Consider the following 20,695-nt stretch of genomic DNA (forward strand, 5'->3'; position numbering starts at 1 on the left):
CATTCTATCTTGCAGCCTTATTGCTACTCCCCACATAGAACAATGCCTTTTTCAGCTAAACTGGATTTTGTTCAGATTATACCATCTGGCCAGAATGTCCTTTCCACTCTTTAAAATTAATACACTTCAAGGTCTAGTCCAAATGGAATCTTTCCTGATCCCTTTCCTGAAACCCTGTCTCCCTTTGTTGAAGGCTCTCATGATAAGTCTCTTACACGATAAGCATCTGTACTCCCCTTCTGGACCATGGGCTCCTTGGAGGCAAGAACATTCCATCCTACAGAGCACACAGTAGATGTTCAATAAATGCTGTTGGCAGCCTGAATGAGGTTGATGCCACACAGGTTAGCCATAACAGTACCTGCGTTTGTACACCATCCCTTGTATTTACCTTGGTTATTAGAACCTAACACACCATTCCTAGTTTTCCATTCAGATGCCCTACCAGACAGGGATCCTGCCTCAACAACAACTCCAAGAGCAATTATCATTTACTGAATGCTTACTATATATGCCAGACATTATGCTCAGCACTTTAAATATATTATCTCATTTAAATTTCTCACTGCTCTTTTAAGTTGGATAATATTATCTTCTTTCTACAGGTGAGAAAAATAAGGCTCAGAATGTCATCCTGCTAGTATAGCCATACAACTAATACAAGCTGGAGTTAGGAAAGGAACCCAGGTCTAATTCCAGAACTGTGCCCTTAACCACCACATAACCCCTTGGGTAAAATGCTCCTTGGATGGGCTGGGAATGTACAAATCCATGGGCCATAGCAGTATCTAAGGAGAACACAATCACACCTGCCTTTGCCAGAACAAACAATCAGGGATAAAACCTAACTCCCTCTACTCCTTCTGTAAGACTCAAAGCTAGATGTGTGAGTGAGTCATGGAGGAAAAACTCTCCTTTAGCTTTCTACATCCATCACTTTTTTTTTTTTCCAAAGGCTGCTTAAATCCCCAAAGACTCATAAGCCCCAAACTTCTCTTCTATTAAACACTTCCCTTTGGCTACTAGTCATTTTTGCTGGTCTCTAAAAAATAATCCATAGGTGATATACTATAATGTACACACGCGCACTTGCTTGCCCCTCTGCGGTAATCTCTTCAAAGCCGTCAGGGTTGTATTGTAGGATACACCCTTCACTGAATTTGCCATGCTACAACCAGGGTAGGGATCCTTGCTGTCAGTGCCTAATTGATTAAACTCTTGGAGTCAGAGCCTTTCCACAGGGAGATTTCAGACCCTCAATAAATCAGGATAATCTTGTTTTATGAGGTGATCAGAAAGAAACGATTTCTGGTTTGTAGAATTTCTAAAGAGAGCGGATCATGGAGGTGGGAAGGTGGGGGTGGGGGAGGTGTCGGCTCTGCATTCAAGCTCCTGCCTGTCCCCCAGTCTCATCTTCCAGCACTCTCTCCCTTGCTCATTTCACTCCACTCCATTCATTCATTCCCAAATATACCTAGCTCTTTCTCAAGACCTTTGGACAAGTAGTCCCTTGGCCTGGAACATTCCTCTTACTCATTAGCAGAATAACTCCTTCCTCAAGGAAGCTTTCTTCTCCCATTCTCACCAGCTCCAGGCCCCTGCTATATACTCTTTTATAGCCTTCACAGCGCTCATCACTACTGTGAGCTCCGTGATGCAGGGGCTGTGTATCCTCTACTGCGCCAGCACAGCGACTGGCCCAGAGGAGGGGCCGTCAATATTTGGGGGATGGATGAACAAATGCGTGTGTAGGGTGAAGCCTGTACAGGATGAAGCACGACTATTCAAGCGTCTGAACCACTGGCTCATTACAGGTTTGCCTGGAAGTTAGGTTGATGTCAGAATTCCCATCACTTCCTTTTCCTCCATTGTGTCTTTGCCCCTGTTCAAAACACAGGAAAAGTAATGGAGTCTTCTTAAGAGCCTGGGCATTTTGGACAATTTACATGACAAAATATCTAAGAACTGCAACATCTGATCAACACCGAGGCATCTCTCTCTCTGACTCCAGAGTCAGAGAATGAGGGCACACATGCTGGAAGAACCCCTCTTCCCATCAGGGGAGTCACTGCAGAAATGTCACCCGATGCATTACCAAACCATTAGTCAGGGGCTACAGGGCGGATTCTAGGTCCAGGAGCCTACCAGAGGGATGCAAATCCCTGTGCCCCCACTTAGAGCCCATACAGGGTTTGTGGCTCATCAAACATGTTTCCTTACTGCTCTAATGTACCAGTGTATCGCTTAATGAAAGTTCTTAATTGTAATTCAATTAATTATATACACAGAGTCCCCAATTACATTTTCCAATCAGACACTGGCTGTGGTACAGGTCTAAATGCACTTAACCAATTTTAATATATTAAGACCAATTTCCCTTGAATACTAATTACTACCTAATGATAAAATGAAAAGGGGGGAACTTTCAAGAAAGGGGGAGAGTGAAAAATGCAATTCATGTGGAATTTCTCAGCCCACATAGCACAATGCACTCACTACTGAAGAAGTAGGTGTGGACAGGGCACAAATTTGCTTCCAGTTCAGATCAGCACTGTTTTTTGTCCTAGGTATCACCTACCCTTGGTGCAGGCTGTTGCCCAAAGGGACCTGTGGGAAGTCTAAGCATCTAGAGGGAAAAGGCCAACACACACAAGTGCAGACTAACCGTGGGGTCTGCGCACAGGCACTCGCTTTGTGTCTTGGGCACACAAAGCCTGGGAATGGCCAGCTCTTGCGTGGGGCATTGCACTTTGCCACGTGCATTTAAGGCACACAATCTCAACTTAATCCTCATAACAGCCGTACAGGGTAGGGATTCCTTCCTACAGGGTAGCCCTACAGATGGGGAAATGAAGCTCAGAGAAGGACTTGCCTAAGGTCACGCTGTGGCTTCAAACATCCTGCCTTTCCCCTACAACACACTGCCAACCAGCCCGCATCAACCAGACAGCAAGAGGCGGAGACACATTGGTATTCCGGCATCGGGGATAATGTTTCTGTTCCATTTAAATTCTGTTAGCGTGCAGCAAGCAGGGAGCTATTATCCAATATCTACTTGAAAAAACTCTCACCCATACAGAAAATTCCTTACAGTGAACACATTTCCCCCCACCAGAGCCAGACACGTAACTGGCTTTCAGCAGTAATTCAACCTAAAATATGTACCATGAACATCACAAGTCATTTCCATTTGTAAACAGAGTTTATTTGCAGGATCACATTTTTTTTGCTTTTGAAGACTGCTGTTGTGGTACAATAAAAGAGGCTTAAAGCCCTGGTACTTAAGTCACATGATAGAAATTCGAGAGATTAGTAATTTGTAGCTGAAGAAGGCAAACCCTCCAGAAGCCAAGTAGAACCACTAGGGAGTCTCCAGGGTTGGCAAAAAGAGCACATGCAGGAGGAGGGACTGGCCCACTAAGAATAAGCACCATGAAGAGGAGATGGAAATGCACCAGGAGAAGCAATCATTCACTGCCTACAGTTGCTTTTTTATTTAGTAAATTGGAGGGGGGTGGGGTGGGGGGAGGGGGGAATCCCAAGTACCACCACGAAGAAACCCTTATACCTGAAGACGCTCGCCCAAAGCCCAAGTTCCTTTTAAACGGTATCACACACTTGCCCCTCGGTGCCCTAGTGAGCAGCCTGGTGATGCCAGGGACTCAGGAGGCTCCCTCCCTCCCAGGGAATGAACCACACCTGGCCACAGGCACTGGGATGTAGGGGGAACTCAGACCCAGGCCCTGCCCTTGGTGGATGGGGGTGTGTGGTCACAGTCCAGTGTGGGAGTGGGCGAATCCATTCAGTAGAATCAGTGATCAGAGAGGGGTAAGGAGAGGGACTCTACCAGAGCCCAGGGAATGGCAGCCAGGTGGTCTGGGGAGGCTTCTAGGAGGAGCGGCCTCTTCTCCTGGGTCTTCAAGGAGAAACTAAAGGAGGTGAAAGAGGCCACAAACTGGGACCCAGAGATATGCTCCCCTGCCACAGTCCAGCTGTCTGGGTGACTGCCCACCTCGAGTTGAAGCTCTTCCTTAGTATAGCCTTAAATTAAGGAAACTTCATGAAGGTACTGAAATAATGGAAGCTCTCCTTGAAAAGGAAAGGAGATCAAAGGAGATTAAACTGATGTTCAACGAACTGAATCCCCTTTCTATAGCAACTTCTATTTAGGAAACAAAATAATTAGATTCAGCTCTTTCACTAAACTTAATGGACAGAAGACACATTCTTCTAGGCCCCCTAATTATTATTCACGGGATGATGAGCAAATCACCACCTTAAAGGCTCAGTTTCTTCTTCTATAAAATAAAGATGATGACCACTCTAGCCTAATAACACCTGCCTTTCCCCTACAACACACTGCCAACCAGCCCGCAGCACCTCTATCTCATTTAATCCTCACAACAACCTTGTGAAATAGATTCAACCACTTCCATTTACACAGGAAACTGAGGCTCAGAGAGGTGACATGATTTGTCCTACGTCAGAGGCTGCAGTGTCCACCCAAGGTCTGCCTCATTCTAAAGACTGTGCTTTAAGCACTATGCTGAACTACTATGTAGAACACTTGTGACTGATAAAACAGGGAAGACACAGCGTCTGACACTTTGTGGCACTCCATAAAGCAGGTTCAATTTCAGGTCTATTTTAGCTCTGATGATGGGAAATTCCCAAGTTTCTCTCTGAAAGCTATGGAATCGATAGGTTGGTTCATGCTGCATCTTTCTTTTAAGGCTCTGGATGGGCTACCCACATATGATCAGTGGGTAAAGGAAAAGGTCACTGGCAACATTTGGCAGAAAACGAAATTGAGGTTCAATCTGGTGCCAGGATTTATATATAGACACTTGGACAAGAATGGAAGTCTTATAATGTTACATCCTCTCCATAATGTACTCAGGCTTACTTCTGGTCTGCTTCCAACTTCTAGCAGACAGTTGGCTAAAGGATGTAGGAGATTATCAGACTAGAGTCCAAACTGGAAAGCCCAAGGACTTTGGCTTGTCGTTTTCTTACTTAGGCCAAGATCCAAGCACAAATGCTACCTCTCAGTCCCTAGGCAGGAACTCTTATCATATTAGCTTCATTCGCAAGCTTCTCTCTCATAGTGTACAAAGACAACTGTCATCACCCTTCTTAGGACTGAAAATTTAGGTTGTTTTATCAACAATCTCAGGGTGGGCTTCAGGGTCAGACAGCTGACTTAGAATTCTGGTCCTATCACTTACTGATTAGCTAACTCTGGGCAAATCACAACCTCTCCCCACAATTAGAATAGTATCTTGTAAGATGGTTGTGAAAATGACACAAGAGAGCAAAATGTCTAGCGTGATGCCTTAAAACAGAAGGCCTGAATAATTAAAAAAAATCCTTTGATGCGGTTGGTATAAAAAGCCATGCCCTGTCCCCCTGTGGAAAAAAAACTGAAGGGCTTATATCTACTCTTATGGCAGTCTTCTCGATCAAATGTTTTTACTTATAGGTACACCTCTTCTGGGACAGCAAAGCACATTTGCTGGAAAGTACCCTGCCTCTAAGTTCTCTGGTCCTGTGACACAGACTTATACATCTGCTCTGGCCCCCACGCTCCTTTCCCCTCCATTCTGCATCACTCCCTTCCCCAACACACACCTCCTTGTGGGTCCTGACAGTTCTATGATTCCAGACCTCCACATCCATGCCTCATCTGCTCTGTGAGCCACAGAATGCTGCTCTTCTGTTATTTATTAATTACAGTTAATATTTATTGAGTGTTTATTATGTGCCAGGCACTCTTCTAAGAGCCTTATGAATCCTCCTATCAGCCTTATGAAAGTAAATTAACTACCTAAGAGAGGTTAAGTAAATTGTCCAAGGTCACACAGCCAGTAAGTGGCAGGGCCAAAATGTGAACTGAGGCAGTCTGGCTTGATTGCATATTCTCTTAAACACTGCATAATAGATGCTCATAATTTAGTTCACTTCTAAAATGGCTTTAAGGATAGCAAGCCTGTGCTGATCAAATATAGCAACAGAGGTGAAGAAAATTCTGTTTTTGAAATATTTTTCTTTGTCTCAATCTAACTTCTTAATAGGTAGCTACTGGGGAACAATATGGGTTCTTGATTGAAATTTCTATTTACAAAAATTTAAAAAATCTTTTCTATAAAAAGAATAAATTGTTTTTATAATTTACTTCCACTTTACAAAGCCTAGTTTCAACAGTCTATTGATTCCAAACCATGGACTGCCTGGCACACTCTGTAAATGCTGGTACGGTCTTCTTTCACTAACAAAGTGATTTTGACTCAAAGGCAAGCACTGAAAGTATCTTGCAAATCCTTTAAGATGGGGATGCTGAGGCTGACAGAGGTCGTACAACTTAATTAAGACTATGCTCGTACTTAGAAGTGGAGTGACAACAAGAGCTCAGATTTCGAATCTTTATCCACCAATCCTCATAGCTTCTCTTTCCTAGTATAAGAACCTTATCTTAAAAGAAAAAAAAAATGAAACTAAACAAACCTAGGACACATCTAATTTGGAATCACAGTATACTGTGAAATACTATGCAGCAGTTAAAAAAGAAAGAGGTAAATCTATAAACGGAATAATATATGGATTGATGTAGAATATGGAGTACTCTCTATGTGACATATTGTTACAATGATAAAAGAAAAATATAGAACACTGATGACAGTTTGCTACCATTTTGTTTTTAAAAGGAGGGAAGGGCTTCCCTGGTGGCGCAGTGGTTAAGAATCCGCCTGCCAATGCAGGGGACAAGGGTTCAAGCCCTGGTCTGGGAAGTTCCCACATGCCGTGGAGCAATGAAGCCCGTGCACCACAACTACTGAGCCTGAGCTCTAGAGCCCACGAGCCACAACTACGGAAGCCCACGTGCCTAGAGCCCATGCTCTGCAACAAGAGAAGCCAACGCATTGAGAAGCCCAGGCACTGCAACGAAGAGTAGCCCCCACTCGCCGCAACTAGAGGAAGCACACACGCAGCAAGGAAGACCCAACGCAGCCAAAAATAAATAAATAAAATAATTAAATAAAAGGAGGGAAATACGTGTGTGTATATATATGTCTTTGTGTGGGTACATTCATATACCTATACAGAATATGCTTGCATGTGCTTAGATGATCCCTGGAAAGACACCAAAATCACTGGGAACAACTGTTGTCTCCAGGAGAGGAATTAGGGGAGAGATGAGAGGCTAAAAGTTTTCACTTTAGACACTTTGTTATCTGAAATTTTTTTGCATGTGTAAGTGTTATATATCCAAAATATATACCAAGATCCTAACAAATAACATTTTATCTTATTCGTATAACATGGAGTCAACATGAAACATTTTGAAACAGAATCCACTAGAGTTACTATACGCAGAACAAGGCCCGTAGTGGGTGATGAGTGAACATTTGCTAAATTAATGAATGTCAACGTGGTATGGGATACCCTCAAAGACTTGACAATCTAGTGTGAGAGACAGACATCAATCAATCATTGGGAAAAATAAATAATTATAAACAGAAATACATGCAACGAAAAAAAAGTAGTATGCTCTATGATGGAATATAACAGGGGACCCAAATGAGGAATGGGTCAGGTTTAGGCAATGAGGGGACAGGGAGATCACAGGTGGCCTCTATCGAGGTGACATTTAAACTGAGAAGAAGGATAAAAAAGTTAACCAGAGTAGGGGAAAGTGTTCCACACAGAAGACACTGCCTGCGTAAAAGCCCTGAAGCAGGAATGATGGAGAGTCGGCTGTTGTGATCACAGTTTTCACATGTCACTCACCCCTTGAGTCAATAGGAGTGTAGAGGAGAGGAATGGCTAAAATTCATAAGTCTGAAACTCTAAAGAGTGAATGAAAGAAATTAACTGAGCTTTTAAAGAAGCTTTCTGCATAGCACTAGGAACTACTACATTGCCTCCGGCCAAGAGTATGAAAATGGCCAGAATTTTCTAAAACCTGATGACTGAACAGTGATACTGACAGGGCCAGTTGCTTTATATACAATATAGCCTTTGCCACAGAAAAGGCCTCATATTTCTAAACTGTTTCCAGGACTGTTCCTAATTTAGGACGATACAGTTTAACAGATAAATATTAATCACAGAGGGCTAAACAGGATGCAGACCATTTCCCAAAAAGCATGAAATCAATCATTTCACTCTGGGATACAATTCTGGCATGAAGGCTGATGTCTGCCTTGGAAAACAAAGTCACCTCAAATCAGCCTATGGAGGCCAGACCAGTGAGTATTCCCAAACACAGGACTTTTAAGCATGTTGCAACGGACAAAGCAGGCATGGAGCGAGGAGGCCAACGTACTGTTCTCGCGGACCAGACAGAACTCCCAGGCGCTCTGGCTCTCCAAAGTGCTCTCCAGGTCCACAGCGACATTGGGCTCGCTCTGCTTCTCCAGGCGGTACTGAGGGCCTGGAAGATCAAAGGGGCAGGAGGAGGGGAGGCAGTCTGAAACAGTGAATTTAACATTGGAAAAACACCACACCCCAGTGAAAAGCTGATAAAGCATTAGGAAAACACTGAAGTCTGTTTGGGGTCTCCCAATCCAAGAGGGAAGAGTTTGAGTTTTTTTTCCACATGGCTTCACACACTTGTCTGTTCTATTATCAGGTCTATTTTTGCTCAGTTCTCCCCAAAACAGGATGAGAGATAGAAAGCTTTTGAGTCAGACTGACTTGGAATCACAATGTGGCTATATGAGCAGGTACCCTACCCTCTCTGAATCTCTGTTTCCTAATATGTAATGTGGGAATACTTATACCCTGAAGGATTATTGTGAAGATTAGAGATGCTACAGGAAAAATGCTTACGTAGTAATGTACCTGCCTCATAGGAGGCAGTCCTACAAAATTATTTATTAATAATTATTATATGATAATGAATAATCAATTATAAGCAGGAATAAGGTATGTTTAGAACTCGAATATAATGACAGTCCAAAAATGCCCAAAAAAATCTAAAACATAGATGGGGTTAAAAAATAAATTCCAGGTTTTTGGGTTATGATGACAGAAGGACAAGTGGCTGCTGATTCGTGTTTTTGTTGAAATAGTTATGAAAACACAAGAGGCAGAGGTTCAATAATACTGAAAACCAGGAATATCAGTTACCCTGCATCACAAAGGGATTCTGGCAGATCTTAAAACACTGGGGCATTTTATACATTTATTCATGTATTTCTTTGCAAAGCCAAATGACAATCTTGTTCTTCTCAGATAACACCTAACGGGTCCAATGATCGGATTCAAAAGACTGCTCCTGTTGTTAATGGTTACTGAAAGATTAGAGGTGTAAGAAACTGTCTTATTATTTTGACTATGAAAGGCCTGTTTGGTCAGACAGCAGAGGTGTGAGAGATCTGATGAAGCATCAGAGGCCTTGCAGGGCTCCCAGGTGGAACACATATTTTTAGATGTGTTCCTCAGCTGTCCTCAACTTGTTGATTATTTACATCCAACACTTCTCCTTCATCAGTCTGAGGCATTTCACTCATCTCAAGTCATTCTCCTCCCCGACATTCTAAGTTCATCCGTAGCATTGTAGAGTTTCAGTTCACTTTCATGGTATATTTGATCCTTCCTCTAATTGGTATTTCATTAGCATTTCTGCCAATTATCAGAGTTCTTACATACATTTAGTCCTTTTTACACTACTTACAGGTTTTAAACCTTCACTAAGTTAACAATGCTCAAGACACATACAACTATTTAAGGAAATACATGCTCAGAAGTCTACACAATTCTTACAAACTCTAATACACTGTATTCAGGTCAAGAAGGTATTGTAGTTCAACATTATACATAGTTCAATTTTTTTTTTTTTTTGCGGTACGTGGGGCTCTCACTGTTGTGGCCTCTCCCGTTGCGGAGCACAGGCTCCGGACGCGCAGGCTCAGCGGCCATGGCTCAATGTGGGATCTTCCCGGACTGGGGCACGAACCCGTGTCCTCTGCATCGGCAGGCAGACTCTCAACCACTGTGCCACCAGGGAAGCCCCCATAGTTCAATTTTGATTTCAAAAATATTTAAGCAAATAAAGTTATGGAAATACAGATAATTCTTATTCTCCACTACCCATCACCTGTCGGTGCCAACATTTGTCAATTACCAAGCATGCTTGCTGCTCATCACTGGATGCTTTCATATTCACTGGTGGAAATAATCACCGAAAAGTCATGCCCAGCTGAACTTTAAGAAAACATAGCTGGTGAGAGATTCCTATGATCCCTCCCCCAACAGCTCTGCCCGCCCCCCCTCCCTAACACCCACCTTTCACAGCTGTGGGCAGCCCATTAGAGAGAAGAGAACCAACCCTGAACCCAGAGAGCTGCTTTCGAAAACACTGGCCTGTTAATCTCCAACTGTCCCAGCCCTAGATCTCCCAGCAACATAGCATATATATGCACTGATATCCACTCCTATGACTTTACAGTGAAATCTGGGTACAAAGTTTACCTACAATAATTCATTTTTTTATGATAGTCAAAATTTGGGAATAACCCAGATCTAACAACAGGGAAACTGGTTAAACAAAATATTGTGAAATACCATGGGGATATTAAAAGTGATGCTGCAAAAGTATTTGATTTTATCGAACACATTTATAATATGCTACTTTATGAAAATAGCAAATTATAACACAATATGTGTAAGATGATTGTAATTATGAAAAATATATGTAAAGTCATGGCGGGGGGTGGGGTACATACTGGAAGGTTATTTCCAGAATGTGAATAGTAGTTACACTGGATACTGGGATAATGAATGTTTTTATTTTTCCTTAGTGTTTTCCTGTATTTTTCAAATTTCCTATAATTACTTAAATAAAGGCTACCTTTATGATTTTTTTTCCCGTTGGCCGTGCCGTGGCTTAGTTTCCTGACCAGGGATCGAACCAGGGTCCACGGCAGTGAAAGCCTGCGTCGTAACTACTGGACCGCCAGGGAACTCTCTCTCTTTCTTTTTTTTCACTTTTATAATTTTAAAAATATCGTATATACTTATAAGCCCTCCAATTTCTTACTGTGCCATTTTTCTGAGGATACTGTAATTACCACACCCTGTGGCATCTCCAATGGGTCTTTCATTTGCAATAGTTTAATCAAAACTAGACATCATCTGTTTATGTAGATCAATACTTTCATCTTAAGTAACCCTGTAACCTCTCTAGGCACAGTATATATAGGGTTTTGGGCATCTAGAGCTGTTCGCCTACCTGACAACTGGATGGTAAGCAAGCCACCCCTTTCCTGATTCAGGGAGCCAAGGCCTGCCTGGCCACATCAAGGTGTATTTCAGGCTGGTCTCCTTTGTACTCTTTTTCCTTTTGGTCTCTGTAGCTGTCTGGGAGACGTGGACGGGGGAAACCAGAGGAGGCAGGGAGTACTAGGAAGGGCCCCTTATTCCTAAACACAAGTCCCTGCATCACTCTCTAAGCCACAAATGCCACCATTCCATATTCACTTTCTTATTTCTTGGGTTTTGTAGATATTTCTTTTCTTTTTTTTTGGGGGGGGACTATAATATTACTTATTTACTTATTTTAATTTTATTTTATATTGGAGTAGAGTTGATTTACATGTTGTGTTAGTTTCAGGTGTACAACAAAGTGATTCAGTTATACATATACATGTGTCTATTCTTTTTCAGATTCTTTTCCCACATAGGTTCTCATAGAGTACTGAGTAGAGTTCCCTGTGCTATACAGTAGATCCTTGTTGATTATCTATTTTATATATGGCAGTGTGTATATGTCAATGTAGATATTTCTACTAAAATAGTTTGTTTCCTAAAAGTAGCTTTAGGACTTTCTCCTTGAAGCCAAGTATTATTAGGCTTCATTATATTCATTATATTATTATGACTCTCAATTACTGCATGACCATTATATGCAAGCATGCTGCATATGTTAGCTTACTGAATCCTCACAGCAACTCTTAGAGGCAGATATTATTATCCTCATTTGACAGATTGAGACCCTGAAGGTTGGCAGGGTGAAGTAACTAGCCTAAGATCACGCAAGTAGGAAGCAGGAGGGGAAAATGAAACCCAAGGGTCTTTGGCCCTAAAGCCTATGTATTTTGAAGGTTTCTTCCTTTTACAAACTGTAAATTACAGGCTAATTATAAAAAGCCATAGTTTGTACCATAAGTATATATATTTTTTGTAGATTCATGGATTCACCTGGGTTCTAAATTACTTAACTTGTGGTTTCTATACATTCATTTCTGTGATAAATGATCTGAAATAATTTATTTTAATGAAATCCACACATGCTAAATATCCCACGCTATGGCTGTATCCTGCTTCCTTATGAAGACAGGATCACCTTATCTTTCCATCCATCCAGGAAGACTCTCTCCCCGTCTTTCAGAATATTCCTATGTATGCCCAGTTTTTTAAGTAACAGGTTCCGCATCAACTTCCACTCTCGGGACTCCGTGGTCTTCCATAAAAGCTAAGGAACAACTTGGAAACCCACTTCTGAACTTAGCAAAGGACGGATGGGTCTTAACTTTGGGGAAGGCAGGGTAGTTAAGCTATAGATGAGACTTGAGATCTAGACCCAAACAGAAAACTGCCTATTGCAAATCTCAATTTCTCTCTGCCCAAACGCTGGATAAGATATTTCACAGAGAAAGGCTATTTTGCACGTTTTCCCCTGGAAAGGCCAGATTGATAACTTTAGGTCACACTGTGTAATGAGAGGCAGGGTATGTATTAGAAGCAATACAGCCTGATGATTAAGGGCATGCACTTGGGGCCAAATTGCCTCAGTCTAGTTCTGGCTGAGAAACTTAGCTATATGACTTTGGGCCAACTTACTTAACCTCTCTGTTTCATCTATAAAATGGGGCTAATAATAGCACCTAGTTTATAGGCCTGTCTGAGGATTCAATAAGTTAACAGTTGTAAAGCAATTAGAACATTAATAGTGTTATTTAAGTGTCAGCCGCCATCATCATCATCACCATCAGCCATATCATCAGACTTTTATAAGAGATCATAACAGAACAGGGCCTACTATGTGCCAGGTACTACGTTAGGCCTTTTATAAAGATCGTCTCATTTACTCTTCGTCATCTTAGGATGTAAAGAGTATGAATCCCATTTCACAGAGGAAGAAACCATGACTAACAGAGGCTAAATAACTTGCTCAATGTCCCACAGGAAGTGGTGGAGCTAGGATTCATGCCTAGGACTGCCCAGGCCTACAGTCTACATATTAAATACCACAGTGGCTCACTCGTAAGTTCTTAATATATGTCTGTTGATGACAATCAAGATTATGACAGCCCAGACCTACTATATATCAGACAATAGTTTCTAGCAAATGCTAATTTAATTTTCAGGCAGCTGACACAGGAGGAGAGCAAAGCAGCAGCCAAAAGCCATTTTATAGAGACAAGCTGTGAGGTCAGTTTCTATTAACATACTTTTGCCAAAGAGATGATTATATAAAAATATAAGAGGCTCTTTCACACCAAATAGGACACAGTTCTCAAGGCAACATCCTCCCTTTGGAAAGAGTTTTTAAAATGTCACAGCTGCACATGGAGCTACACACCCTCTGCTTCACAGCGGAGGAGAACACAAAAGGAAGATTCTGGGAAGCAGTTACTCTGCAGCAACAAGAAAACCTGCTTGGGCATTCCGATGATGTATTTATTGCAGTAAAACCACATCACCGAATGGTCTAGGAACAAAATACTGCTCTGGGCACTTTGGGAGGGTTCCAAGTTATAATACCCAGGCAGGATTTTTATGGGATTTTGTAAACCCGAGGCAAACATCTTAACACATAAGTTTCAAAGAAAATCTGTAGTATCTGTTGGATGGTGGATACACGCTCAGTTCAGCTTCCTCGATCTCTTTAATCCTTGACTGAAACATAAAAGCATGTGGCATGCCATTCTTTAACAGCAGAGAGCCAGCTGACAGTTGAAATCTAACGGGAAGGAAGGGCAAAAGCCTAAAGAGAGAGAAGCCATACGCCCCTATCATTCTGCATCTTATTTCTAAAGGCCCATGAGAGAAACCTCCTTCAGACCTCCCTATCTGGAAAAGCTGTACTTCCTCAGAGCAACTAGCTTGTTCTGTACCTTTAGACAGTTTAACATAAATCTTGTAACTAACTGATACTGTTTTCCTTTCTCCTTTGCCCAGGAGGAAGCTCAGCACTAAATGTGTGACGACTGGACACTCATTTCTGTGTCAGTTAATCCTCTGGACCTTTATTTCCATTTTCTTTCAAGTAGTTTTTCAATTCATTCATTTTTTATCCCATCAGTGTATTCCAACTGCTTTTTGGATTGAAGTGGGATATAAACAAATTAAACTATCATTATTATTGCTGAGCATGGGAACAAGTTGGAGGACCACCTATCTGGAAAATGATAAAGGAAAAGGCTGAACACTTTCATGAATATACCTTCACATCAGCTGTTTTCCATTCACCAGCTTAAAGAGCTGCTTTAATCTGAAAGAGCTGCTTGTAGCCAGAAAAAGTATGAACAAACAAGAGGAAAAGCTGGGTTTTGAGTAGAAAACTCCTCTGTCTGCACCCTCTCACTATGCATTCTGGGGAAGTTACTCAATCTCTGCGTATTTTCTCATCTGTAAAATGAGAATAACACAACTTCCTTGAGAAGGAAGGAGCAGGAACCGCTGTGGTGAGGCTTAGGTGAATGCCTAACCTCAGAGTCACAAGAGGCTAACAGTCCCGTTAAGGGAAGATACACAGTGGCAGGGAACGCTGGCACCAGAGCAGATGTCCGTACCCTTTCTCACGTGTGTCCAAGGTAGGAGTGTGGGGTAGGAGGGCATGCAGATCTATTTAAACAAGCTTGCTTTTAAGTTATAAGCAGCATTTAAGATCGGAGACTTGTTCAGCAGCCAGGATTCCTAAAGTTCCTTAGTCTCTCTGGTCCTATGAATATAGTCTAAAAATGGTGAGTAAATGTCAGAACCCACTGAACAAACCACGGCAGCACAGATGTCAAAAGATTTGTGGTGTTACGATGTCATCCATACATTCATCTAACGAACGTTTTAGGAGCATCAACAATGTCCCAGACACAGAGATGAATAATCAATGATTCCTGACCTCAAGCAGGCTGGGGGAGGTGGCAAGACACACGCGAGCAGATGAAATTGTCAAAAAGCCCCAGTCAGTGCTCTTCCCCAGGCAACGACAAGGTGCTGTGGGAATACAGAAGAGGGGACAATGAACTTCTTCTCTGAGGGGGAGACATCTGAACTGAGTCTTGAAGGAGGACTGGGAGCCGGGAGAGGGCAGGGGAAGTAGTGCATTCCTATAGAGGGAACAGAATGTGCAAAGGCAAGGAGGTACTGAAGAGCCCACGTGGACCAAGGGAAACTCCGCATGCAAAGGGCCTAGGCTCTGTGGGGTTTCAAGGGGAAGCTGGCGCTGGGATGCTTGGCCCAGACTGTTGGTCAAAGTGTAGATTCTCTCTTACAAGCAACAGATGCTCACAGAGCAGGGGAGTGACACAATCAGCTTTATACTTTGGTACACTTCTCCTGGCGGCACTGCCAACAACGGGTTTGAGGAGACTGGTGGCAGGGAGGTCCGCTTGGCAGGCCGTACCAAGACTTGTCTGCTCTATGGCGGGGGCCGGCTGAGTCCCAAGTCCCTCACTGAGCCAACGCCAAAGCCATCACTGACAAGCTGACGCCGTCAATATCAGAGCTCAGCCCTAACATCAGGTACGCTAAAATGTTCGCATCTAGTGTCAGCTCCATCGCTGATAGCTCTTCCTCTAGGGGTGACTGTAATCATTTTCTGTTTGATCTTAATACAAGCACCGAATCATATTCAAGTGATAACCACTAGTAGCTTATACTCCCGCCCAGGCTTGGATTGGATAATTTGGAATTTAAATAATAAAAAAGAACATGCTGACATGACAGTAAGGTCACACTTTATCCTCCTCTAAGCCAATATATAATTTGCTCTCAGTCAAACAGCCAAATATAATCAAATTAAATACCATTCCTATTACAAAAGAAGAAAGACCAAGGCTGTTCCAATAAACCAATTCTCCTGCCTAGTTAAACTGCAAAACCTTCAGGAAAGGTTTTGAAAGCATGACCCATCAGTTCTAATTTTTAAAACTTATCCTTTCAGTCAAGACTAGAAAAAGGCCCATTCCAACTTTTATCTTTACTACAAAGTGCTGTTATCTTGGCCTGATGTCAGGAGCTCTATCTCTCTTTCTGCTGACAAGCAGAGAGGAGAAAGATAAGATTGGAAACGAATCTCACTTCTCTGAGTAAATAAATAATCAATACTCATCTAAATGTAAATGAGAAGGTAGCCCCCTCTGATAACAGCACTCTTATCAGAGAGCCAATTTTCTTCAGACATTTGGCCTCAACCAAATCACCATCATTCAGCCCCAGCCTAATGGCAAAAAATCGTAACTAAATTGAACCGATCACCAGAGATCAACTAAGTTCGGCCCTGGCCACTTCAGGTTCAAATGTTTGGGAATGCAATTTTGCCCCCATTAACTTTCAATAGCAATGAAGAACAGACTGGTCAAGGGGTCAGTTTGTGCAATAAACAAACCCCAGAAAGGGGGCCGGCCAGAGAAGACGAGCAGGAGTGGGTTTAAGTGTTTAAACAATGTTATAACTGGAGCCAACCCCAAAACTGTGAAGGGAAGGCCGCTTCTATGGGGTGGGGAGACAGCATTCTTTCCTTTTATCAAAGGCTTGGTTGAAACTGAGGAGACAATGATGATTCAACTTTATTAAAGCAAGTGTAAACAAAGAAAAAGAGATATTAAAAAGCTACAGAAGCTAAAAATAACCTAAGGTTGGAATGATCAATTTCCTTCAACTAATTTGTATCAGACTTACATCTGACCCAGCAGTGCTGCACTGACCTGATTTTACTGAAATAGGACGCCGTCTGCAAGACAAATCACTTTAAAACCACTGCACTGGGGTTTCCATTTCTTTGCTGCAAGACTCAATTCACTGCTGATGAGAGTATTGGGGAAATTATGACCATTATTGATAGGACAGCAAAACCATTTTTACACAGTAGTCTTCAAGTCGACAGAAAGCTTGCACCGGACCATTAATGAAGGTGTCAGCTAGAATCAGAAATTAAAGACAAAGGCTGGGAAAGGCCTAATTTTTAGAGCACGTTTAAGGACACCAGATACACAGAAGCGGCAGCCATTCATCTTCTCAGGAGTAACAGAGCCTAAACAAGCATCAGCTGAGGAGCAGGCGGCTCTGCCTACAATTAGGGAAAGGAAATGCTGCTTTTCTTTTCTGCCTGGCCCTGGGGTTCTAAGAGCACAGGCTCTCAGCATTATCAGCTTCAAATCTTTACCAGCCAAAGGAGGACATGTCTGGTATGAGGCAGAACTATTCAAAGTGTAACCATCTTGATACATCTGGTTTTGTGATTAGCAGTAATCTTTTACCAAGATGTCTGCACAACTACTTGTATTTCCCAGCCAAAAAATTCCTGAATATCCTGGCTCCTCCAGTACCTCTTCAGAGCAGTTCCTCAGAACTGAGTGGCCGTCTCCCAGGGGAGAGAGTAAGGTCCCCAAATAAAACTGAAACTCACTGCTGAAAACAAAAACAGACAAAAAGTGTAACCACCTCTGTTCCTGCTGTGAGTATCTAATCCTAGAAGGGGACATGTGGTGGTTTAAGTGTGGGTTTTGGAGTTAGAAAGACTTGGGTTAAAATCTTGGCTCTCTTACAAAAGCTCTGTGACACTGGGCAAGTTAGTCGATCTAAACCTTCGTGGAATAATTGCAAAGATTATGCAGAACACAATGCCTAGGACATAATAAGCAGTCAATAAATGCCAGCTGTATACTACTATGCAAATTTTAACAAAATCACCAATTTGCCCTTTTAGAAAATAACAAGTGACTGACATTGAGGACTTCCTTGGCCCTTAGCAAAGTCCTTTACATGCATTAGCTTTCCGAATCATAGAACAATGAGGTAGGCCCTATTCTAATCCCCATATTACAGAGGAGGAAAAAACAGTGGCCAAGTCACGTGTCCACAGCGAGGCCAGAAGAATCCAGGTGTGTGATTCCAGTGCCTGTGCTCTTAACCACACCGCTATGCTGTGTTCCAGAAAGAGCATTCTATAATCTTCTTGATCTTTGGGTTAAAAAAAACAATTGTAAGGTTGAGATCATTTATCAGTTCAGAAAGGAGTGAAGATGTTGGGTGGGAAACTAGGAGGAAGAGAGGGTGGGTAGCTGGTCTCACATGAGGGGGTTGAGACTGAGAGCCCCTCAGTCCCCATGGCGGGCACCTATCTGCCGAGCACTTCAAGTGAACGCCATCTGCTTGCCCTGATTTTGTCGCGGGGAGAGGGGGCCTTTTTCTAAGTTAAATGATTTACAGTTACTGCCTCAATCCACAGTTCTGAAAGTGTGATTTCTTTAGGGTTTAACTATACCCATTTCTAGTCTTGTTACAACTTTTTTATTGCGATAGAAAACATTTACTGGAAATATGTTACTGCTATTACCAGGTCATAAAATAAAAATAGTTTATGTATTGCCATCATTTCCAATCATCAATCAGAAAGTGCCAAGAGGAGGAAAGGAAAGGGCGTACAGCTGAGATTTCCTTCTTTGTGCAGGAGAAAATGCAGAAGCATCGTAATTCTTTAGAACAAATTTCTTCTTGAACATCCAGCCTTGCAGAAAGGCTCCTGGGAGGAGTCGGGAGGCACACCTTTGGGCATCTCCCTCCTCTCCGCAGCCCTGATTCCCTGTCAGAATCAAGAGCTCTTTCATCCCAACCTCCTTCGGGCCGTGTTCCTCTCAGTGTCCGGAGCAGGCTGGATTAGAAGCATTGCTGTCTATTTTTCGTTGTTCTCCCCCGGCCTCCCAATCAGGGCACTCTTTGAAGACGGGGGTGGAGGGGCTTTTTAAAAAACCTAACTCTACTCCCAGAGCTCCAGCACAGCAACAGATTCTTTGTACGTGCTTAATAATCTCTGTTAAATAGAATGACTTCAACAAGGTGGCATTTAAAATTGAACAACCTTGACCAACGAAGGACTCTAGCCTAAGAAACATTACTCCAAGCACACAATGATGTATGTTCAAAGATGTTCACTGCAGCACTGTTTCAATAGTAAAAAGTGCACACGATCTAAATATCCTCCAGTAGGAAACTATCAAATAAATACGGTGTATCTGTACACTGGGATGCTATGGAGCTGTTAAAAAAATTAAGCTAAGTTAATAAGACATGGGAAGATTTCTATGATACATTATGAAATTTAAAAAGATATGGAATGTATAGTATATATTCCATTTTAATAAAGTAAAACCCCAGCTATATATGTGCATTTATATCTGTGTGTGCATGTAAATTTGTTGAAAACACACACACACACACACACACACACACAAGCACAATCTGGAAGGATATGAACCAAACTCTTCTCACGGTTATTCTGTTACCGTAGAATTACCTTGGGCGCTGGATGCAGCAGTAGCAAAGATGAAGGCTTTCACTTTTTTTTTTTTTTACTTTATAGCCTTCTATCTTGTTTGGCTTTTTGACAGTGGGCATATGATTAGCATTACTACTATCATTAAAAATCCAATTTAAAAAAATGAGGTTGAACAATCTTAGAGATGATTCCAGCAGGATCAGACTAGGGACTGTGGACCCTGGAGCCTCCTCCCAGATCATGTGGGCTCAGTGGCTGCTGGGGAGACACCTAAACAGTTCGGGAGCCAGGGACTAAAATGGCAGAGAGCCTGTTTAGGAGTTCCCGTGGTCCTAAGTCAAGCCATGGAGGGGACCACAGAGGTTTCCAGAGCTGCTCAAAGGAGCTGGGCAGCAAAGGTGAAGATGACTGGAGCATCTGGGGCTGGGCTGCTGGTGCCCAGAGGCCATTCACAGAGAGAGCCAATGACCACAGACCAAGGGTCAGATTGCCCACCTAGTCTGGACAGCTATGCCTGCCCTGTCCTCCTCATGGATTCTGGATGGTACTGTGGAAAACAAGAGTGATCCCATACTGTCTCTGTCTGGCCTCCTCAACCTCCCTCTACAGCAGTCCTGATGCCTTCCTCCATTCAGGCTTTGAGACAAGAGGTGGTGTGTCAGCAGTCCATCCCTGCAGCCCAGGTGTTGGGAGAAGGTCTGATATGATTCCTGCCCTAGGCTCAATATTGTGTGTGTGTTTGTGTGTATGTGTGTCTAGGGAGTCCTCTGCAACCTCTGCCGACCCCACCACATTTGAGAGGGTATGGTGTAAGGGTTATAAGCCAGACTGCTTGGGTTTGAATTCTCAGCTCTACCACTTACTGGCTGTGTGACCCTGGGCAATTCACTTAACCTTTCTGTGCCTTACTTTCACATCTGTAAAAGAGGGATAATAACAGAACCTACTCTTAGAGTTGTTCCAAAGATCCGATAAGTCATGCGTCTAGGTTGCTGCCTCTGCTTTCCAAGCAGCACTGGGAGAGGGAGGTGGGGGGCAGGGGTGCTTCTAGTTCTCCAGAAGGGGGCTGGAACCTCTAGAGGTCTGCCACATTGGTCTCATCTCTCTCTTTTCCACCTCCCACCTAATGACATAATAATCCAGAAATATCCTCCAAAACTATGTCATTTCAACCCTCTGTCTGGAATAATC

The 20,695-nt window shown here is 42.7% G+C and overlaps 1 protein-coding gene across 2 annotated transcripts in view; it reads right to left on the bottom strand.

Annotated features, from left to right (window-relative positions):
• Positions 1-20,695, bottom strand: part of MAPKAP1 (MAPK associated protein 1) — a 232,579-nt gene that overhangs the window by 52,383 nt on the left and 159,501 nt on the right. Inside the window, exon 8 of one of the 2 annotated variants that reach the window (XM_024762288.1) lies at positions 8,327-8,434. The exons of the other annotated variant lie outside the window; for it this stretch is intronic. Coding sequence (XP_024618056.1) covers positions 8,327-8,434 — 108 coding nt within the window. The remainder of the gene's footprint in view (positions 1-8,326; positions 8,435-20,695) is intronic. 2 annotated transcript variants of the gene reach the window in all.

Source organism: Neophocaena asiaeorientalis, unplaced genomic scaffold, assembly GCF_003031525.2.
Source record: "Neophocaena asiaeorientalis asiaeorientalis breed wild unplaced genomic scaffold, Neophocaena_asiaeorientalis_V1.1 scaffold78, whole genome shotgun sequence".
NCBI classification, from domain to species: domain Eukaryota; kingdom Metazoa; phylum Chordata; class Mammalia; order Artiodactyla; family Phocoenidae; genus Neophocaena; species Neophocaena asiaeorientalis.